We start from the raw sequence: 21,689 nt of genomic DNA, 5'->3' as shown, positions 1-21,689 counted from the left end.
GGGATCTGTGACAGGCCCAGGGGGTTGTGTTAGGGGCAGCCATGAGCTGGTCAGGAAGTATCCAGAGATACTTAGCTGATACCTGTGGTGCCTGCCATGTGCCTAGTCCTGTTCTAAGTCCTCTGCAGGTATCAGTTCATTTAATTCTCACAACAACCCTTGAGGTAGGCTCAATTTTTTTCCTATTTACAGATGAAGAAAGTGAGGCCCATAGAGGATGAGTAACTAGCCCAAGGACACACAGCTAGTGAGTAGGGGAACTGAGATTTGAACCCAGACAGTCTGGCTGCAAAGTCCATTCTACGAAAGGTGGGTTCACAGAAGCCAGGCAGCCCCTTCCCCTCAAATCCCAAGAATGTCAGTAGGGTTAGAGCTCTTCACCTTGGAGCGAGCAGTCAGGGAAGAGGGGGGATGAGCCAGCAATGTCAGGCCACATCGTAGATCCCTGCCTGTTGGAACCATGACATTTCATAGTGGTACAGCCTCCAGTGATGGGGAGCTCACTCCCTGTCTCTGCCTTTTTGCTCTCAAAGGTCAATCCAGCAGTATTGACAAAAGCCCTCTGATGATTCTGCCCTGTCCTGGGCCCTGTCTACTGACAGTGGTAGCTCACTTTGAAGGTCAGTGAGCCAGACAGATACATGGATTCTGGCCAGCTCCATCCTTGCTTGCTGTGTGATGTCAGGAAGTCATTGGCCCTCTCTAGGCCTTGAATCCAAATGCTATAAGATGGAGAATTGGGGCCAAATTCTATAAGTGATCTGTGAGCTAAGAGCTTACAAGTATAGAGCAGGGATCACAGCCACCTAGGGGAGGTGACATTTGGATTGGGGATCAGAGGAAGACAGTGACAGAGACTGATAGAAAGGAGAAGGAAAGAGAAGGGGTCTAGAAGAGACATGTCTCTGTTACCAGATGCTGGGTTTCCTTCCTCTGGTCAGGGTGGTAGTTTCAAAAGGAACCAGAATGGTAGACACGGCTTCAGAAAGATCCTCAGTGTTCTCCTTACTTGCAGGAAGTAATAAATCCTTCCTTCTCCTGAAACAAAACAAAACAAAATGAGCTGAAATGCCCAGAGAGGATGCAGAATAAAACGTTAAAAATCACAACCTAGGAAACAGTGGCCATTCCCCAAAATACTTTCACATCCTTCTTCTAAGGAGTCCTGTGATGCCCACCAGGGCAGGATGATGAGCCCAACTGACTGGACTGACTAGGTTCAAGAAATTGGGGTTCCATTCTACATGGTGAGACACAGGAGACTGGCTTTAGCTTGAAGGGGCCAGATTTGTTCAAGGAAGGCCCAGCCCAGGAAGGAGACGGTGACTTTTGCCTCTGCCACACCTCCATTTAATGCTGCCCTCAAATATTCTGTCTAAAAGCCTCTTCTTCCTGGAAGCCCTTCTTGTTTTCCTCCCAAAGTCAAACTCCTCACATGACCCAGGTTGCCAGGCTTCCTTTTGTCTGGCTTTTGACAGATGACTGCATATGTCACTATGGCCATATGCAGTTCCCCACAGGATGAGGATGCCTGTTTGTAACCACCAGCACCCAGCTTGGTCATGGGCCAGGTGGCAGTGGAGAGATGCTCTAAGTACCAGCACACAGGTTCTCTGCCAGGCACTGCAGTCCTCACCAGGCAGGGAGAAAGCCGTTGACCTCTGAGGTAATCTTGGGCAAGTCATTTGACTCCTTGGACCTCAGGTTCCCCATCTGTGCAATGGGCCAACAATAGGGCCTAATTCACAGGGTATGTCTGAAGATTAATACAGGTGCAGGAGTGAAAGGAGTAGGTCAGCACAGTCTGGCAGACAGTAGGTGCTCAGCTTGGAAGGCCCATTCTACACCAGAATGGGGCTGAGGGGAACTGGACCTTCCTCAACTTGGGCGATGCTATGTCTCCCTGCCAGACTGGGACGTCCGTCTGCCCTCTCCAGCTGTCCTGGGAACTGGCTCCCCCTGGTGGCCATAATGAGAAGTTCCTTTTCTCCGTAAGCCCTGTAGAGGGTGCTGTTGCTGCGCTGATCCTTTATTCCATTTCCCTCACTGTCCACCCTCCCAGCAACCTCCATGCACACTAGGCCCTGTGCACAGAGGTGGATCTGGAGCTCCTGGGCTGGCTGAGGAGGGAGGCACCTGCACCTCTGAGAGGAGGCTAACGGGGCCCTGGCTAGTGGCAGGAACTGAAGGAGGCTGGGACTGACTGTAGAGGGAGTTGAGAAAGGCTTCCTGAAGGAGGTGTCCTCTGAGCTGGGTCTTAGGGATAATGATGGTGAGCTTCTTGGAGAAGAGCCCTGAGAGCCCTCTTTTTCCTGTGTCTTCTGCAGGCCTGGAGGGGGCAGGGTGGTGGGGGTGGCTCCTGGTGGTGCTGCAGAGCCCCCCACCCTCCAAATTCTAGCCTGATGACCCCATCACTGCTGGGTCCAGAGGGAGGTACTATAATTAGTCCTGTCTTCCGTGACTTACACAGGGTCATACAGCAAGTGAGAGGTGGAGCCAACACTTGAATTCAGCTACTGCCTCTTGATGCTCAGCTCTGGCAGCTCTGGGGAAGTCCATGGACTATTTCCATACTTGCCTCCCCACCTCACATCCCACGTCGATGCCATGCTGGCATCGCCCTCTGCAGGGCTGGCACAACCACCCTTTGGGTCAGGCCCCCTCCTAACACTCCTGGCCTCTTTCAGGTGGTGACGTCTCAGGGTGACTTCGGGGAGGAAGATGGCTGCCCTAGTGCTGCTGCAGACGGCACTGTGCCTGCTGGGTCTGCTCCTGGTCCAAGGTAGGCTTTCCTGGAGGGGCGTTGAGACTGTGTGTGTTATGATTTATGTAAAAATGCTCCCATGTTTAGAACAGCTGCCAGCACATCTACTAACTGCTTTGGGCAGACCCAGGCCTGCAGACAGAGTTTAGCAAGGGGATAGTACCTTAGAAAAAAGAAAAAGGTACCCCTTCTTTCTGGCAGATGCAGCCCCACAGTGCACAGCTTGAGGTGGGGACCATGGGCTGGATTTTTGCCCCGTTCACCTCTGCAGCCAGAACATCTTTGCACAGTGCACAGTCTGCACAACTGTCTGTGGCAGGCATGGCCTCATTAAATATTTTATTGTTATTTACAATATTATTTTGCCTTTGAAATCATTGTTTGTTCTTTTCACATTTTGAAGCCAACAACCTTTGAGCAGGGTAGACTCACATTTTTGTAGATCCTTTGAGGAATAAGCCCTTGGAATATGTGTGGGTCCCAGGCACTGGGCTCCTGTGTTCTGGGCCCAGGGCCTGCCCCATCCCATGCTGCTAGCTGGCCCCCACCCCAGAGTCCCATCTACAGTCTCTGCCTCCTCAGGTGCCCGTGGCGGGAGCCTCCAGGAAGACTTCAGCTTCTGTGGCCAGCGGAACCAGACGCAGAACAGCAGCCTCCATTATAAGCAGACGTCCAAGCATCACATCTCCATCGAGAACTCGCAGGAGGCCCTCACCATCCATGCACCCTTCCATGGCGTCCATCCAGCTTCTTGGCCGTTCCCTCACCCCAGGGGCCTCTACCACTTCTGCCTCTACTGGAACCGCCATGCTGGGAAATTGCATCTTCGCTATGGCAAGAATGACTTCGTGCTGAGTAACCAGGCCTCTGACCTCCTATGCTTCCGGCATCAAGAGGAGACCCCAGCCCATGGGCCCCCACTGTTTGCCACCTCTGTCAGCTCCTGGTGGAGGCCCCAGAACACCAGTCTGCCCAGTGCTGCTGGCTTCGTCTTCTCCTTCCACGGTAAGGCAACTTCCAGGCAGAAGTAACAGCTTAGCCAAAGACCTGGATGCTGGGAAGGCAAAATGCATGGCAGGCTTAGAGCAGACTGGGTCTGAATGTCATGTCAAAGAGCGGGGCTGTGTTCACTGGCAGTGGGGAGCCAGTGAAGGTGTCTGAGAACAGAAGAGAGTGATGCAAGGTGTGCTTCAAGGAGGTTTGTGGGAAGGTAGAGGTGAGGGTGGAGGGGTGAAGTCTTACCCAGAGGCTGCAGCGAAGGTCCGGGTGAAGGAAGATGAGTAATGAGCAAGGTAGGAGCAGAGAGAATGGAGAGACAGGACTAAAGGTCAGGAACCAGAGGAAAAATTCTGCTTTATCAGCATCATCTAGATTGTTTATCCCCATTTCAGAGGAGGAGACTGAGGCACAAAGTTGCACAGCTGGTTAAGTGAGGGAGCCAGGATTTGAACCCAGCAGCTGATTGGCGTGGGGGACTTAGGGAGAGCAAGAGAAACCAAAGGTCAGGAAGTGGCGAGGCTGACACTGAAGTGTGCAGACTGTGTGTTCGGTCTGGGAAGGGACAGGTTTGATGTGGCTGCTGCCTTCTATTCAGTGCTGAATGGGGACGGGGGGAGAGGGTGGCCAGAAGGAACTGGAGGCTTTCTTCAGGGTCTAGGATTTCCCTGATTCTGGTTCCTTTCAGGGAGCTACAGTTTGGGGTGGGGCTGCCAGGGTTGGGGGCACAGGCCTTTGAATAGATTAGCAGCTCTGGGCCCATGCAAATGCTAGGGGATGGCAGCCGCAGGCCCAGGTGCTGTCCAGTGCCGCAGACAGGGGCCGGGGCAGTAGACAGGGCTCCTGCTCCCAGGCTGGGATTCTGCCCCAACCTGGGAGGGTTTAGGGCAAAGTCAGGCACAGCTGCAAATTGAGTCTTGAAGAACAGATCTGGCCTGGTCTTATTTGGCCTGTAGAGAGTTTTTTAAAAACATGACCAGGGCTTTTAATGACCTAAAAATCAGGCTTTCTGCCTTATAAATTCAGATGAGGCTACAGGGCCTGCCTTCCTTGATGGCACAGGGCATGGCTCCTTCCCACATGTCCCTCTCCCTATCTGCCTACCTCATCTGAGTCCTGTCTGATCCCTGGAGGTGCCTGAGTCTGCAGCCCTTGGGTGCAGGGTACCTGGATAGAGGGCCTGGAGCCACTGCACAAGCCTCCCACCTGCCAGACCCTCCTGAAGGGGGCCTGCCTGACCCTGTCCCCAGGGAGCTGGCCCCCCGCCCCACTCCTTGTGTATAGTCAGAAGGATGCCTGGGTAGGTGTGTCCCAGCCCACCCTGCTGAGGCTAGAGTTGCTGGGGGTTCCGTGTGACAGCACTGTCCAGCTGGCTGCATCTCTGAGTGACTTGGGGGAGTACCCCCACCTCTTGGAGCCTTAGTTTCCTGTCCTGTAAAATGGGGGTAGAAGCTTTCAGAGTCACAGAGGATTAAATGGAAGTACAATGAACGTGGCCTGGCACCTCATTCAACAGCCTTAGGTGGGTGTGTCTGTCCCTTTCCCCCAGATCCTCCCCTGAAGGCCTCCCACAATGCCTCGGTGGACATATGTGAGCTGAAGAAGGATCTCCAGCTGCTCAGCCAGCTTCTGAAGCATCCCCGGAAGACCTCAAGGAAGCTGCCGTTCACCCCCACGGGCCAGTAAGTGTGGTTCCTGGCGTGTGAAGGGTGAGGAGGAGGTGTCTCCCAGACCTGGGCAGGGCAGGGACCTGGGGTGGGAGGCCAGTTGGAGACCCTCCCCTGGGCCTGGAATGCTCTTTTCTTTCCATCTCCTCTTGGAGGAAATAGGGCCCCTGCAGGCCAAGCACCTCACCTGCCTGAGTCAGTAAAAACAAGTCACAGCCGCCAGCCCAGGACAGCTGCACCCAAGCCCTCTTCTCCACCAGTAAAGGGAAAAGGATTGGCCCATTTTAGAGTTCAGCAGACTGAGGCTCACAGATGGGTGGGGCTGCTCTGTGGCGCAAAGTGGGTTGGTCCAGGCAGACCTGGGCCCAGAACCTGGTGGCTGATTCCAAGGATAGCTCCCCACCCACTCCTTTCCTGTTTGCGCTGATGTTCCAGCTTCCTTCACCCCCACCCCCGCAGGTCATTCTGTCTGTTCCATGCTCATTGGGCTGTTTTTCTCTCTTGCCCCATCTCTTTCTCTCCCCTGACCCTCTTTCCTGTGCATCTGCCTGAATCTCTCCTCTCCCTTGGTCTACCTGCCCCGATCCAGGCCACTCCCTTCCCCCAACCCCCTCCAGCCCCAGCAGTCACCTGCCCTCTCTCCCCACTGCCAGGCAGCTGCAGAACCTGGAGTCGAAGCTGACCTCTGTGAGGTTCACAGGGGACACGGTGTCCTTCGAGGAGGATCGGATCAACGCCACAGTGTGGAAGCTCCAGCCCACGGCCAGCCTCCAGGACCTGCATATCCACTCCCGGCAGGAGGTCAGGGGTCAGGATCAGCGGCCACAGCAGGAAGCAGATGGGGAGGCTGTGAGGGCTCCTCTCGCCCCTCCCTGGGGCCTCTGGGAGCCAGATGTGTGCTGACAAGGAAGGCCTGAGGCCCAAGGAGTACCCTTAGTCAGTAGCTACCCCATGGCACTGAGGACCCTTCCTGGCACGTTGGTGGGGACAGAGGTGGGGAAGGACCTGGCCCTTGTTGAGGGGCTCCTGTGGCACATCCATGTGGACAGAAGACCAGCACCAAAATACCTGTGCTGCACCCCAGTCCTGAGCCTGCCCCTTGGTGGGCCTGGGTAGCTGGGTACTACCCACGTTACCCTTTTCTATCCCAGTGCACCAGGATGCCATAGGCAGTTGGTATCTGAAGCCCAGACCACAGAATACCCCATGATTCTCCCAGGCCTGTTTGCCCCTGGGCCCTGGGCTCTATCCATAAGGCTCCCCAGCCAGCATTGGTGCCAAGGAAAGGAGGGGTGAGAAGGGCTATAATGAGTCAGGCCTGACTTCCTGAAGGAGGTAGGCTCAGAGATGGCAGCATCCAGGAAGGCATGTGCTAGGGGATATGGAGGGGATCTGGAGGTCCACCTCTCGCTGAGCCCCAGTGGGATCGTGGTCTGCAGGAGGAGCAGAGTGAGATCCTGGAGTACTCAGTGCTGCTGCCCCGGGCACTCTTCCAGAAGACCAAAGGCCGGAGGGAGGAGGCTGAAAAGAGACTCCTCCTGGTGGACTTCAGCAGCCAAGCCCTGTTCCAGGTATGGGGCTCTCATCCTCATACCCTCCCTTGGGGAAAGCAGCTTCTGTCTGATGGAGAGATGGAAGGTAGGCATGAAGCCAAACCCCCTCCTCCAAGAGCCAAAGTAAAGTTAGAAATTGGATGGCAGTGTGGGAGATTTAGACCTGCGAGAGGTCTAAATGGTGTTTTCTCACTATGGTGTAAATGACTACCCATGCAAGAAATGCTTCCAGAGGGAGACACAGAATTTTAAAGCAATATGCCGGGCAGAGACAGGAATCTAGAGGGCCTAGGGAACTTCTGGGCTTTTCTTCTCAGTCCTGAGCCCCATCCCTACTCTCTCCTCCCACTCTGTACATCTAGGACAAGAATTCCAGCCAAGTCTTGGGTGAGAAGGTCTTGGGTATTGTTGTGCAGAACACCAAAGTGGCCAACCTGTCAGACCCTGTGGTACTCACCTTCCAGCACCAACCACAGCCGGTGAGTGTGAGCAAAGCGACCAAGGGGACGAGGGTCCCTATTTGTCCCCATTCTCCTCTCTCTTCTGAATCACTTGTCTTTAACAAAATGATTGACTGGCTGAGGGCATCAGCCAGTCAGGTCCAAATAGGGTGGTGGCCTGACACTGACTCCCTCAGCCTGACCCGTAAAGGAGTGGACTGTCCTGAGATCCACTTCTATTTCTTCTCCCTACAGAAGAATGTGACTCTACAATGTGTATTCTGGGTTGAAGACCTGACATGTGAGTGTGGAGTGGTCACTGAGCTGGGCAAGTACCTGGAGGAGGAGAAGAAAGGGGGTCTTGGAAAGTAGGGGAGATGGGGTTAATCAAAGAGGGCTTCCTGGAGAAAAGTGGGCTTTGAAGAGCAAGTGGTGGTGGACTAGGGATCTGCCCAGGGCAGGAAAGGCTGGGAAGAGGGACACAGTCACGCATTTGTGAGGTACAGTGGGGTGCTGTGGTGCTGGGCTTGTCTCAGAGCCCAATGCTGATGCCTCCTCAGCGAGCAGCCCAGGGAGCTGGAGCGATGCTGGGTGTGAGACCATCAGGAAAGAGACACAGACGTCCTGCCTCTGCAACCACCTGACCTACTTTGCAGTGCTGATGGTGCGTGGCCCCCCACCCCTCCCCATAGCCATACACAGGCCAGGTTCTTGCTTTGTGCCAGCCACTTTTCACATATGTCATTCATTCCTCACAAGCCCCAAGGTGGCTCCTGTTGTGGTCCCATTTTGTAGATAAGGAACCTGAAGCTCAGAGAGGTTAAGCAATTTACCCAAGGTCACACAGCTAGTAGTAAGTAAAAGAGCTGCTCTCTGAGGCCCTTGCTCTTTATTCCCAAATTTTGGTACATGATAAAAATGCAAATTCCTGGCCCTAACCTAGGATTCTGATTCCACAGGGCTAGGGTGGGGCCAGGAGTATGTTTCAAAAGAGCCCTGGAGGAAATGCCATGGCCCAGTATGGAGGCCCTTGTGGTGGACTTCAGTGCCCCCAAATCTCAGAAGCTTTGCGTCCTAGGTTTATTCTCCCAGAATCTTAGGACCCCAGCATCTGAGGGACCAAAGTGGTCTTCCAGCTCTCTCTGGGCATGGGGAGCTCACTTTCTCACAGGAGGCTTATTCCTACGTTGAATGTTATAGAAAAATAATTAGTGCCAGGACAGAAAAGGAATTCTCTGGTGGAGGGTTCTTGATCTTGGTGGGATAGAGAACCAATTGATAAGGTGGTAAAAAAAGGCACTCGTGGGAGCACATTCTGCTCAGTTTGGGGGCAGGAATGGTTCATAGACTCCCAAGGGTCTCCAGGAACCATGAGATAGCCCTCCATCTGGGCAAGCCCTCAGTGTCGATCTGGGGAGCTGAGGCCAGCCCTGACCTGTCTCGTGGGCCCAGGTGGCCTCAGTGGAAGTGGACGCCGTGCACAAGCACTACCTGACCCTCCTCTCCTATGTGGGCTGTGTCATCTCCGCCCTGGCCTGTGTCCTCACCATCGCCGCCTACTTCTGCTCCAGGTAGGCCCTGGAAGGGGGAAGGGAGAGGGGAGAGGAACCTCCATTCCAGCTCCCCAGGCCGGGACCCCCTCACCATGCAGACCCACCCTGGAGGCTGGCCTGACTGAAATTTGTGTGTGGTTGTGGGAGCCCTGGGAGGTGCTGCCAGCTGACCCCTGAGGCCTGCATTTCCTCCTCGGATCTGCGGTGTTTGAGTAACACAGCGTTTACAGTTGATATTAATGGCCAACATTTCAAATTGGGAGAGCTGACATACAATCTAGATTTCTGTCCTTGAATACCCAGTTGTGGAAGCTGGGGGCACATAATAATACGATGGGGTGATAATGATAACGGTCAGCACTTACTGTTCTGAGTGCTTTACGTGTGTGAACTTGGTTCATCCTCACCAGGGCCTGTGAAAGAGCACTCAGAGAGGGTCAGTGACTTGACTGAGGTCACACAGCAGGGATGTAGCAGAAGCAGGCTTGCACCCAAGGAGGCTGGCTCCAGACCCACAAGGCCCCGGTTACCAGAGCTGACTGACAGTGACTGCCCTAGACAGGCAGAGCCTCCAGAATTCTCTCCAGCCCCCATTCCCTGGTGTCTGTTCTGAGGCCTGGCCCCCTGGCTCCATGGAGGCGTGGCACCCCAATCGTTTGGGTGCCTGAGGAGAGAAGGAGCCGCCTTTGGCGGAGTGAAGAACACCTCCGCCGCCCTCAGACTGGCTGCATGTGGGGTCTGGATTATCAGCGCTGGGCTTGGCCTAGATTGAGGTGCACACGTAGTTGGAGCCTGGACCTGTTTGGGTGAAGGCGAGACACCCTTAGTTCTAGAATGAAGACACTTGGAGTGCGTTCACTGTCCTTGACAGGGTGGAGGGGAGGGTGGAGCCTGTGGCCACAGCTGTGCACATGGTGGGGCTGGAGTAGGCGATGAGGAGGGACAGCTGGCAGTCTCAGTAGGACTGGGGGTGGGGGCACAAGCCCCCTAACACCCATGGATCACAAAGGTGCCCAAGGACACAGGGATAGGAATATGTAGGGACTGAACATCTTATCTGTGCCAGGTCCTTTGAATCAGTGTAACTGTCACCCCAACGCTGTGAGGGGGGCCATCCTCCCTCCCACTTCACAGATGAGTAAACTGAGGGTGAGGGGGATGGGACCAGTCTCAGGTGGTGCCTCAAGTTAGGAGTTAGGGGCAGGGCAGGGATGGGACTCTAGGATGGTGACCCTGGGGTCTGGGTATTTCTCCTGCGCCCTCTGGGACAGGCAGTGGATAGTGCCAAGCAGAGCAAGTGGGGGGTGAGGGGAGCCGGGGAGGAAAGGCTGACAGTGCCCTGGGCCACATAGAATCCTGGGGTGGGGGTGAGACAGGTGACACAACCTGAGGACATGAGGACACAGGTGCACATACTCTGCACTCACAGATGCACAGTCGTGCAAATAGACAGGCAGGCAGACACAGAACATGGGTGGCCTGCATTCTCCAAAACAGGAAAAAATGCAGTCTTTCCCTTCTGACTCTGGGAGCTCCTGGTTGATTGTAGTGGTTGATTTGTCTTCGGCGCTGTGTCTGGCTGAAGCTGCTGTTAAATGCACACACAGTGCGTGAGCCCCGGGGGCTGGGCACATGGTCAGCACACAAAGACAAGTAGGGAACAATCTGGCTGCAGCCACAGGAGTAGTTTAGGGAGTGTGTGGGGGGCCTGGGAAGGCTGCCTGGAGGAGGAGGAGGAAGAAGAGGAAGAGGAGGGGTGGGCACACCCCCTCCCTCCCTGCCTTCCCACCCTTCCCACCGGAGTGACCTGCCTGCCCCACCCCCACCCTCACCACGCAGGAGGAAGTCTAGGGATTACACCATCAAGGTGCACATGAACCTGCTGCTGGCCGTCTTTCTGCTGGATGTGAGCTTCCTGCTCAGCGAGCCCGTGGCCCTGGCAGGCTCCGAGGCTGCCTGCCGCACCAGTGCCGTCTTCCTGCATTTCTCCCTGCTCGCCTGCCTCTCCTGGATGGGCCTTGAGGGCTACAACCTTTACCGACTCGTGGTCGAGGTCTTTGGCACCTACGTCCCTGGCTACCTACTCAAGCTGAGCATTGTGGGCTGGGGTAAGTTGGTGGAGGGGATTGATGGGCACCCCCAGGCCTGCCTCTCCTTCTTGGCTTCTGGCAGAACATGAGCACTTGGTCCCACTTCTCCACTTACCCCTTTGACCATTCCCTCACTGCTTCCTTCACCCACCCATCCTCAGGGGTTCTTTACCTTGGCTGAGTCAAGGTCCTCTTTAGAAAGATGAGGCAGTGACCCCTGTCCCCAAGAAACACTTACATATTCCCTACATCTCTCACTCCTTTAAAAGTAGGGCTACCATGTATGGATGTGCAGGTTGTGCACTGCTCAAAGGCACCCAGTTGGGGGACAGTCCTCCACTCACCTAGTTCTCGCAGGCTGGTGGTGGCCTTACCTGTGGATCCTTATGAACCTAAGATAACGGATCCCATATGGCTCTTGCATTTGTTCTCAGCCAGTAACAAGACAATTTACCTATGGCCCAGACCTCTCTTTTTTCAGACCTGGAGCCCCAGGGACACACACCACAAGTCCTTTTGGACATTGGAAAGGCCCACCAGCCTCCGCATGTCCCTCACCCCAACTTGCTGCTCCTCCTCTATTTCTCATTCAGCCCCTTCTTTGTTCACTTCATTGATTTACATGCAATTCCTTCAGAGTTGGCTCTGTGTCAGGACCCAGGTGTTCGGTAGTGGGCGACCCTTTCTAGGGAGCTCTCAGTCTCCACTTTAGGGCAAGGACAGACATCCTCTTGGGGCATAACTCTAGATGTCCCCCATTGATCTGTCCCCCACCCCAATATCCTGTCTACTCCTCCCATCTCTCCTTGGGACATTCAGCCCCTCAGCAGGGAACTACAGGCCCTTTCTCCTAGGGGCCCCCAGGATGCTGAGAGACCAGGGTAAGGATGGACTTCTTCTATGGGAAACCCAAACTGGAATGAGGAAGGGGAGGGTCCCAGCTTGGAGGATGGGCCCCAGATGGGGCTGGGTGGGCTCGGGGAGCACAGGTCTGAGTGGAGGGCTCACAGAGGATGGGGGAGGGGCAGGACTCAGAGGGTGGGAGATGGAGCTCCATGCTTTGCTGCCCACAGGCTTCCCCATCTTCCTGGTGACGTTGGTGGCACTGGTGGATGTGAACAACTATGGCTCCATCATCCTAGCTGTGCACAGGACTCCAGAGAGTGTCATCTATCCTTCCATGTGAGTGTTGTGTCCATCAGGGGCGGGAGGGTGGGCCTCATGGTGCAGATGTCAGGGAGCAGCCTGGGCCCAGGCCATGCTGACCAAGAGATTCTTAAATGCCAGGCTGCTGGAGGTATTGGCTTGACCTTGATCAGAGCTCTGGGGTAAGGGTGACCCTTCTCTCAAGGAGGATGAGAACAGGCCTGGATCTGCCCCTCACTTGCCAGATGACCTTGCACAGGTCCTCGTCCCTCTCTGGGCCTCAGTCTCCCTACTTGTGAGTGGGAGTATGGGTTAGAGCAGATGAGCTTCCAGCGTGTTCCTCTGCTGCACTCCCCTTTCTCCTCAGGGAGATATGGAAAGACTGAGGCCTGGAGAAGGCAGGGATCCACACCACACTGCTCAGAGGCTCCCAGCCGGGGGATGAGTGGGGCTGAGATCCAGTCCTCCTCCACTCACCTAATTCGCCCAGGCCAGTGGTGGCCTGGCCTGTGTGTCCGCCTGAACCTAGACTAGTATCCAGGGTTCCTGAGCCCCAGGCTAGGAAGGAATCCTTTCCATTGCTTCAGAGTTTTGAAAACTTCAGTCTTTTACATCATGACCTTGTGATTATTGCCTCACTTTGTACCATCTATGTTACTATTTGCTTAATTTTTTTCTTTAAATCATCTGGCTTATTAACTTAAATTTGTTTTTAAAAAATTATATCAACTGTAAATGGGAAACAAGCAATACTTGTCATAAACAATGAGTAGTCATGAAAGCAAACACAAGAACAGGAAAACTCTGGTACTAAATTTTGGATGAATGCAGTGAGCCCAAGGCTGGCTCTCTGTTTAAAAGGGAGACCCCAGCCTTGCACTGAACCCTCATTCCCTTGCCCACAGGTGCTGGATTCGGGACTCCTTGGTCAGCCATGTCACCAACCTGGGCCTCTTCAGCCTGGTGTTTCTGTTCAACATGGCCATGCTGGGCATGATGGTGGTGCAGATCCTGCGGCTGCGTCCACACACCCAGAAGTGGCCCCACGTGCTGACGCTGCTGGGCCTCAGCCTGGTCCTCGGCCTGCCCTGGGCCTTGGTCTTCTTCTCTTTTGCTTCTGGCACCTTCCAGCTTGTCATCCTCTACTTTTTCAGCATCATCACCTCCTTCCAAGGTATGTGTGGAGAAAATCCCGCTCCCTGGCCCTGGCCAGGTGCTCATCCGTGGGGAATAGGGCAGGGAAGAGATGACCCAGGCCACCTGGACGCTTTCCTTCTCTGGGCCTCAGCCTTCTCATTTGTATAATGGGGGCATCCAGGCCACAGTCAACAAGACTTTATTGAGTACCTACTAGTAAGCCCTGGGGCTACAGTTGTGAACTGGCTGGGCAAGGCCCTTGCTTCCACAGAGCTCATTTCCCGGGGGGGGGAGGGCAGGGAGACCAAGTGTGACAAGCAAGGTCACAGACATCAAAGGGCATCTCGGAGAGGAGGGAAGTGACAGTGGGCCAGGTGATGGACAGTCCGAGCTGGGGTGGGGATACTTTGGGGAGGGTGGCCAGGGAGGCCTCTCCGCATAGGAGACACTTGAAGACAGCAGAAGGATCCAGCCAGGGAGAGATCAGAGCCCTACTCCTCCAAGCGTGGTCCTCGGACCAGCAGCATCCGCATCACCGGGAGCTTGTTAAAAACACAGATGCTGGCCTGACCCACACCTGCTCAGTCAGAATCCTCATTGTGGCAGATGCTCAGGGGATGCGTCACAGGCTGAGGAGACCTGGTCTGGGGGAGGAGAGCTCCAGGCAGAGGGAGAAATATGAGCAAAGGTCCTCAGGCTAGAATTAGGCTGTGTGTTGGAAGGAGCAGGGCTAAAGGGTAGTGAATAGGGGAAGAAAGGAGGGAGGTGAGGGGAGAGGGGCAGAGGGGCTGGAGCATGAGGGCCTGGCTTGATGCCAGCAGGGTCCCTTCCTGCTCTACCTGCACCCCTCCACCCCTGCCCCCCACATCACACACGTACACACACACCTATCTCTGTGCTTGGCTGTGCTGGGTTGGGAGGAGGACTTGGGTAGGAAAACAGGGAAGGCAAGGCCCCTGTGGGACCCCATGCAACGGAGTGCGGTGTGAGGGAGGTGAGTCTTTGTTTTCCCACCTCCCTCCCAAGTGAAGGGGACTCTGCCAGAATTATAAATGATGCTCACAAATTCACACAAGCATTTACTGAGCTATTAATAAATCACAGTATCATTATTTGGGGAGGAGCAATAGCACAAGGTACTTTAGCAGGTGGCTCCAAAGCCTGACCACTGCTGCTTGACTCCTGTCTCAGCCAAGTCCCCTGATCTCCTTGTGCCTCAGTTTCCTCATTTGTAAAACAGAACAGTAATGACGAGGCCTGACCTCATAGGAACCTGGAGAGCGTAAAGTGAGGTGATGTACAGCAAACTGCCCAGTGCCTGGCACATAGAAGGTGCTCCCAGGGTCACATTGGTGCGGGGGTCCTGTGTAGGGAGGAAGGCAGGAGGAGATCTGGGTCAAGGTGGCTCTGGGAGGGAGTGGGGTTGGGGTGGGGCTGCCCCAGCCTCTGAGGCCTGTGCCCCCTCACTGCCCACAGGCTTCCTCATCTTCCTCTGGTACTGGTCCATGCGCCTGCAGGCCCGGGGCGGGCCCTCCCCTCTGAAGAACAGCTCCGACAGTGCCAGGCTCCCCATCAGCTCCGGCAGCACCTCGTCCAGCCGCATCTAGGCCGCCAGCCCCCCTGCCAGTGTCAGGAAGCAGAGTTGCTCTCCTCACTGCTGCCTGCGGCCTCTGCAGCCAGGCCCAGCCCTTGGCAGGCCAGCCGGAGGCTTGAGAAGGCCCGAGGACCTCGGAGGGATGGAGCTGTTGGCATGACAGCCAGATTCTCAGGCTGGGCCTTCAGAATTGGCCGGGAGACTACTTGGCTCTTGGGTCCGGCTCACAGGGGCTCAAGTGTGGGACCATCCCCCGGCCATCCTAGCCGGGGGCTGAAGCCTGGTCTTAACGTACCACCACTGGACCGGCCCTCACGGCTGGAGGTCGGGAGTCTGCAGGCCTCATACCTTGGAGACTGGTGATGTGCTTGGCCCCATGCCCTTGCCCAGGACAGAAATGTACCATAGCCACTCTGTCTTTGATGATCACCATGAGGGCACTCTGTAGCCCCTGTCATTTTAACCTAAAGATGGCATGCAAGGAAAATGGCTTGGGGCAGAGCTTTGAGCCAGATCCCTGGAGGAGGAGAGCTCCTTCTCCAGAGCACAGCAGCAGCTCCCCTACCTCTGAGCCCAGGGCCCTCGCCTTTGTCAGCCTCCCAGCATCCCCCCTCCTCTTCCAGGTCCTCCCTTTCTCGCCTAGGACCTCCCTACTCCTCTACTCATAGCCCAGTGTCCCCAGTTCCAATGCTGGATTTTGGGTGGTTGTTCCCGAGATCTGCCTGGTGCCTGCTGTAAAACCTTTATCTACTGTGTGGGCCTTTGCCTGCCCCTGACTCAGGCTTAGTATAGACGCTCTGGGCTGGGCTAGGTCCATCTTTCCATCTGGGCCTCTCTATAAGCTGCATCACCCTTGCCCACCACTGCCAAGCTCACACCTCACAGGAGCCTATGGCCTCTCCCGAAAACCTCTTGTGGCAAGAACTGTGGAACATAGCAGTCCAAATTTGTTTCCACTCCAGCACTCCGAAGACCAAGACACGCCTCTCCTGGTGATAGTGGCTTAGAGCCTGATGGACTCCTAAGAGGTCATCTCAAAACCTTTGCAGACAATCTTGAGCATTTTGCAGCCCATCACAGTTAATTCCGTTGGACACAGATGGCCAGACCTGGTTGTTCCCCTGTAAGTTCATCTAGTGTGGGTGGCATATGTGAGACAAGAACTCTTGGAACTTCAGGCATAGGGTTGAGGGAGCCATTATTCCTGGCTGGGAATCCAGGAAGACTTCCTGCAGGAGGCAGCATTTGATCTGGATCTCAGCCTTAAAGATGGGGAGGATTTTCTTTGTAATTACCAGTTCATTTGTCTTTTGATATTAAAAAGAAGTACATGTCCATTGTAGAGAATTTGGAAACTGTAGAAGAGTACACAGAAGAAAATAAAAATCAACTGTTATCACCTAACCAACTAACACAAACATTTTGGGACATTTCCTTCTGAGATTTTTCTGTGCTTCTATTAAGAATCCCTGATACAAACAACTTGGGGCCAGTCGGGAAACATGAGCAAGAGAAGAGAGCCACATGTGAAAGAAATCTGCTGGAAATGTTATCAGGGCAAGGGGAGGATAAATGGCAACTGGGTGTCAGTGTTGGAGAGGCAATGGGGAGTGGTGGGGTCTGTGGCAAAATGGAGGTTCTAAGACTTATGCGAAGGAAGTGGCTGCTGTTCAGCTCCAGCCAGTCACCACCTTGCAGGGATGATGTAGCCAGACTGCCTGCCTTTTATGAGAAATGAGAAATCTAGGTTGTGCTGATGTAAAATCTCGATTTAAAAATTTTGGCTAATCTAAAAATTTGCTGGTCAAAGAAATCACATTTCTGAGTTCAGCCCTTGGCTGGTCACATGACATATGTAACCAGCTTATTGACCAGTGTGAAGTGAGTGGACTGCAACAATGAAGCGATGGACTTTCTCCCGTCACTCCCTTCAACCTTGTGCCATCAAATCTCCTTTCTCCATCCAGTGACACAGGTGAGGCAGATAGCATAGGTTCCTGTCCCCTTTCAGTTATGAGAGCAGCCTTGTTTGGTCATGGCTTTTTGGGTCCAGGTCTAAAGGTCCAGTGCAGGTCTAACCCCAGGCCCACATCTGAGCTTTCTCGCCCCACAGTCTCCTCCCTCCTGTCCCGGCTGCTCTGGGGGCAGGAGGGGTGGGGTGTGCACAGGCTGAGGAGGGAAAGAGGCACGGTCTCTGGAGTGGGACTGGATGGGTGTGAAGCACCTTGGTGGGCAGGGACGGAGTGGCAGTGATGTGACAGGCACGAGTGTGGGATCTTTGAGGACCTGCAAGGACCTCAGCATGTGGGAACCCCTTGCACCCTCCCTTTCTCCCAACCCCTCCTCTGCTTCTCCCATTGGCCTCTGCCTCCACCTTTCTCCCGGTGGCTGGCTTCTCTTATGCCCCAACCCCTGAGGACAGAGGACAAATGGTCCCCACAGTGTCCCGATTGGGCAGCTCACTGGGATCAGAGCCAGCTCCCCTCTCATGCACCTCTCAGTCTCTGCGAGACAGTCCCTCAGATCCCATCACTTGGCTAGACCTGAGGGGGCACCTTCCCCCATCCTCAAGGAGAGAAGGAAAGGACCCAGTCCCCTCCCCCAGGCAGGTAGCACTCCCCTCAAATTCTCCCACTTCAAAGAACACTCTTGAACACCCAGTTTCTATTTTCAAGGCCAACTCAGGTAGTGGGGGCAGGGTCCCTGGTTGGATTCTGTCCTCTGTGACAGGCCCTGCATGGGCCACCCAATGGCTCCGTGGTGCTCCTTGACCCTGAAGGTTCTTAACATGTGCTTCTCTGGGCTGTGGGACTTCGGACAACAGGACCACTATTCCCACCAGAACATGGCCAGGGTTGTGTCTGGAGACATCCTTTTCACTTGGGAAATGGATTGGAATAGCCAGGGGGGTGGATGCTGGCTGGGCCTGGCCAGAGGACTGGAGGCTTTGTGCCTGGAGGCAGGAGTCCACCTGGAGCCCTTTGGATAAGCTAGGGGTGGGAGGGGCAGAAGAGGAAGATATAGTTCTGTTTTCCCTGGAATTTGGGGAAATTCCCAGTGTTCTAAGTGGCTCCAAGCCAGTCCCTGGCCCCTGTGGGGCCCAGATAAGGTGGCCCCACTCTGGCCCTGATTGACCTCCCCTTGCCACTTTCCCAGCCCCTGTCCTGGCTTCCTAGGTGTGCTGTGCACTCTGGGTCCCAGTGTGCAGCTCTCTAGGCCCTCCTTCACAAACAGGCACCTGTGAGCCCCTCTGAGGGCCCAGGTGCCAGGACGGGTCTCCAGTGGTGGGCCTAGTAGGTCCTAGTTCACAAAGCCCTTGTCCACCATCTTGCCTCTCTGTGGCCTGTGGCTGGGAGGGAGGAGGGGCAGGCCCAGTGGTTCCCATCTGCCCTCCCAGCCTTCCCTGCAGAGGAAGAGCCTGGGGCTCCAGGCCAGATTTCCATCTGCTGCCCACACCCCATGAGTGACCCTGACATTCCCTCCTCAACCTTCCCAAGGCCCAGAGGGCCTAGCAGGAGGCTGAGTCCTGTCCAGACACAGTAGGGGAGGAAGGGGAAATAGAGGCCATCGGGGCTGAGCGGGTCCCCAAGGTGGAGCAGGGCAAGCAGATGCTGATGACCATGTACATCCCTGGCGGCGTGCCCTCCACATTCTGACCTCGCAGTGGCCATAGGACCATGCCAAGGGCCCTGACCTCATCCGCATGGCTTCCCTGGGGCCACCAGATTTGGGGCCTGAGTCATCAGCCCTTCCCCTTCCCGCGTACTGCATCCCGTATGTGTTTGCTACCCCCACTTCCCACCTGGGCCACTTATGACCAGCCGGACGATGACGACAATAATTTCACAGAACTGATAATCATAAAATGATAGTAATAATAATGGCCAGGCCCACTTACTGAGCAATTCCACAGGCATCATCTCATGAGTTCACCCCCTGCCTTGTGAGAAACTTGTAGCAGCAGACAGCTCACACAAGCTCCTGCAGCCAGGAAGTGGCTGGGATGGACGTCAGCCCAGGCCTGACCAACCCGCAGGGCCCATGCTCCTGTCCCCTGCCATCCTGCCTCTCCTGTTATTCAGTCTGGTGGTGGGGGTGGTGGGTAGTGTGTGGCGCTGGGACATTCAGGCCTGGCTCCTCTGCTTCCCAGGCCCCCAGCCGGCATGGACTTGAGCCTGGTTTTGTTCAAATCATAGGCATGAATGAGGGACTGTGAATGCCCTCCACAGCTTCGTCCTCATCCCTATAGCCAGGCTGTGTGCCTGGCATGTCACGGGTCTCCTCAAACCCTGACACAGCCCTAGGAGGCAGCCCCATTGCTGTATCCGCTTTACAGAGGAGGAAACTAAGGCTCAGAGAGGCCCCCAGCTTGTGAAAGGAGCATCTGAGGTAAGTGTGCCTGACTCCAAAGCCTGAGCTTATCACCACTCCCCAGGACCCTGCTGGACCCCAGCCCCACAGCGCCCACCCAGATGAGGCCCTGGGAGTAGCACCCCTGGGTGGGTTCAGCAGCTTCTGCTGAGTCTGGCCCCCTCTACATCTGGTCACGGGTGGGGTGAGGCTAGAATACTGCCCAGTTCCCCACACTCACCTTTCACAACCCAACTGTTGGTGCCATGGAGCAAGAAGGGCGAGAAAGAGGCCACAGGAAGCAGCGACACTGTGGAGGGGAAGGAGGGGCGGGGAGAGGAGGCCGGCTCAGCAGAACCTATGACCAGAGGGCCGCACAGCTGCAGGGCCAGTGTCGACAAGCTGGCAAGTCAAGGATGGTGACGCCCAGGGCCCTGGCCGTCCTGCTTCTCCTGCACTTGGCCTCAGGTGAGCAGCTGGTTCCCTACCCCCTGCTGCCAAGCCTGGGAGACCCAGGCACAGAGACAGGGAAGGGTAGGGAGTGGGGGTGTCCAGAGCATGTCCTCTGAGGAGCCCACCCTGACAGCCTTAGCACCTTCCCTGACCTCTGGGTCAGTCCTGCTGTCCTGATAAAATGTGATCAGCACTGGGTCTCGGGTCCCCTTTGCTTCCCCACAACGCCCTGGAGGTGGGGTGCATGGAGAACGCTCCCCCACCCTGTACCTCAGGCTGTGGCTCACTCACAGGCCTGGCTCTGGGTCATGGATGGGCCCCAGATAAGCTCTTCTTCAGCTGGCCTCTGGGCCCCCAGAGAAGGGGCTAGGGACCTTCTGGAGGCTCCCTGCAACACCTCCACCTGCCCCCCTGCCACGCGGGCTCCCCCTCCCTGTCCCCACAATGCCCTGCCTCACCCCTGCCGTCTTCAGTCACTCAAGCCAAGAACAGGACTCTCCCTGACCCTTCACTCTCGGCCATGCATGTGCCCATGTGGTGGTTTTCCAGGGCAGCTTGAGGACCCCAGGCCTTGGCCTTGCCTCCTCTCCGGGGAAAGCTGTTCCCCACCCTGGCCCACCTGGCCAGCTCTCATTTATCCTTCTGGGCCACTGGGTGTGCTGCCATTGGCGATGCTCCCCTCAGGCAGAGGTTGGTGCTCCCTCTGTGCTGCTCCCATCTCCGTGCCTTGAGTGCTCCTCCTGTTTTGCTCTTGATTCTGTGAGAAACTTTCATGCCTGTCCCCCACCCCCACCCCCACCCCCTGTGTATGAGTTCAGCAGGGAGTTGTGTGGCTTTAGGCACATGAATCAACCTTTTTGGCCTTCAGAGTACCCAATTCCCTTCAAATGTTGGGAGACTCAGGGAAACAAAGTTCAATCTAAGGCTCAAAAAGGCATGACAACCGGCAGTGCCGTCCTGGCAGCGCAGGGAGGGCCTGGGCGCGCAGGCCACCCGGCAGCCCTTGGTGGATTAATGAGCTTCACTACCAAGGGTGGCTCTCGGCCAGTCTCGGTGGGCGTCACAGGGACCTTGGTCCTTCACAAAACTTCAGATTCTCTGGTTGGGCCTTCAAGGCCTCCCCGTGTGATGGAGTTTATCCTATGGTGACATGGGTTCTCTGGTTCAGGCATTTGAATGGCGTGAGGAGCCCTGAGAGGTTTCTAGCTAGAGGTGAGTCTCCTTCCTATGTGGGCATTTTTGGGTAGTTGCTGTGCATTCGTTTGCTCATTCATTCATTCGTTCGTTCCAGAAGCACTGCTGGGACTCTCTATGCAGTATCAGGCCCTGTGCTGGTACCATGTGGTCTCTGCCCTCAAGGGGCTCACAGTCTAGTGCAGTGACAGGGGTTCTTCAAAGGAGTCCAGGGCGTGGTGGGGGCCCAGCAGGAGGCAGACACACTTTTCAATAAAGGGACACTTTACAAGGGACACACCAGGACTATCAGCAGGGAGAAGAGGCTGTGGCTAGTGGCAGAGAGAAGCAGGCCACCGGTGTTGAGTGGTAGTGACGGTAGGACGCCCTGCCCTCCTACTGCCCTCTGCCCTCTGGTCCACTCCCCATGTGAACCCAGATGGAGGTGGTCCTTGGAGTCCACCCCCGGGGCAGAGCAGGATGGAGACGTGCAGGGCGGGCCTGGAGGGGCAGAGGGGCACCATCCCGCACCTAGGGCTGGTTCAGGCTCTCCCCGTCTAGACTAGGTGCTGCTTCTAACATCTTCTGAAAGTACTGCAAATAAGATATTTCATAATCTCTGCACCAGGTACTTGCCAAGATCTTCACATATGCAAGGTCCCTGAAATTTCATGGCAGGCCGGGAGGGAGACTGTTTATAACCACAGAGTGCCCCCTGCACCCAGCGCCTGTCTGTAGCCCCCTCAGGCACGCAGAGGGCTAGGATTATAGAG

At 55.5% G+C, this 21,689-nt stretch overlaps 2 protein-coding genes across 5 annotated transcripts in view; both read left to right on the top strand.

Annotated features, from left to right (window-relative positions):
* The window catches only part of ADGRG1 (adhesion G protein-coupled receptor G1), a 38,984-nt gene extending 22,640 nt beyond the window's left edge, over nucleotides 1–16,344 (top strand). For all 4 annotated transcript variants that reach the window (XM_010967280.3, XM_010967279.3, XM_045504533.2 and 1 more), the window contains 13 exons: nucleotides 2,688–2,782; nucleotides 3,347–3,769; nucleotides 5,310–5,442; nucleotides 6,081–6,228; nucleotides 6,867–6,998; nucleotides 7,343–7,459; nucleotides 7,676–7,721; nucleotides 7,981–8,084; nucleotides 8,873–8,991; nucleotides 10,813–11,081; nucleotides 12,137–12,245; nucleotides 13,115–13,383; nucleotides 14,823–16,344. In XM_010967280.3, the coding sequence (XP_010965582.1) occupies nucleotides 2,722–2,782; nucleotides 3,347–3,769; nucleotides 5,310–5,442; nucleotides 6,081–6,228; nucleotides 6,867–6,998; nucleotides 7,343–7,459; nucleotides 7,676–7,721; nucleotides 7,981–8,084; nucleotides 8,873–8,991; nucleotides 10,813–11,081; nucleotides 12,137–12,245; nucleotides 13,115–13,383; nucleotides 14,823–14,953 (2,061 nt within the window). In that variant the 5' untranslated portion in view covers nucleotides 2,688–2,721 and the 3' untranslated portion in view covers nucleotides 14,954–16,344. The remainder of the gene's footprint in view (nucleotides 1–2,687; nucleotides 2,783–3,346; nucleotides 3,770–5,309; nucleotides 5,443–6,080; nucleotides 6,229–6,866; nucleotides 6,999–7,342; nucleotides 7,460–7,675; nucleotides 7,722–7,980; nucleotides 8,085–8,872; nucleotides 8,992–10,812; nucleotides 11,082–12,136; nucleotides 12,246–13,114; nucleotides 13,384–14,822) is intronic.
* Nucleotides 16,345–16,488: 144 nt separating this feature from the next.
* The window catches only part of ADGRG3 (adhesion G protein-coupled receptor G3), a 30,549-nt gene continuing 25,348 nt past the window's right edge, over nucleotides 16,489–21,689 (top strand). The window contains exon 1 of the mRNA XM_010967342.3: nucleotides 16,489–19,758. Coding sequence (XP_010965644.3) covers nucleotides 19,557–19,758 — 202 coding nt within the window. The 5' untranslated portion in view covers nucleotides 16,489–19,556. The remainder of the gene's footprint in view (nucleotides 19,759–21,689) is intronic.

The sequence above is a fragment of the Camelus bactrianus genome, chromosome 9, assembly GCF_048773025.1.
Source record: "Camelus bactrianus isolate YW-2024 breed Bactrian camel chromosome 9, ASM4877302v1, whole genome shotgun sequence".
In the NCBI taxonomy this organism is placed as follows: domain Eukaryota; kingdom Metazoa; phylum Chordata; class Mammalia; order Artiodactyla; family Camelidae; genus Camelus; species Camelus bactrianus.
This window is presented reverse-complemented; position numbering and strand designations above follow the sequence as displayed.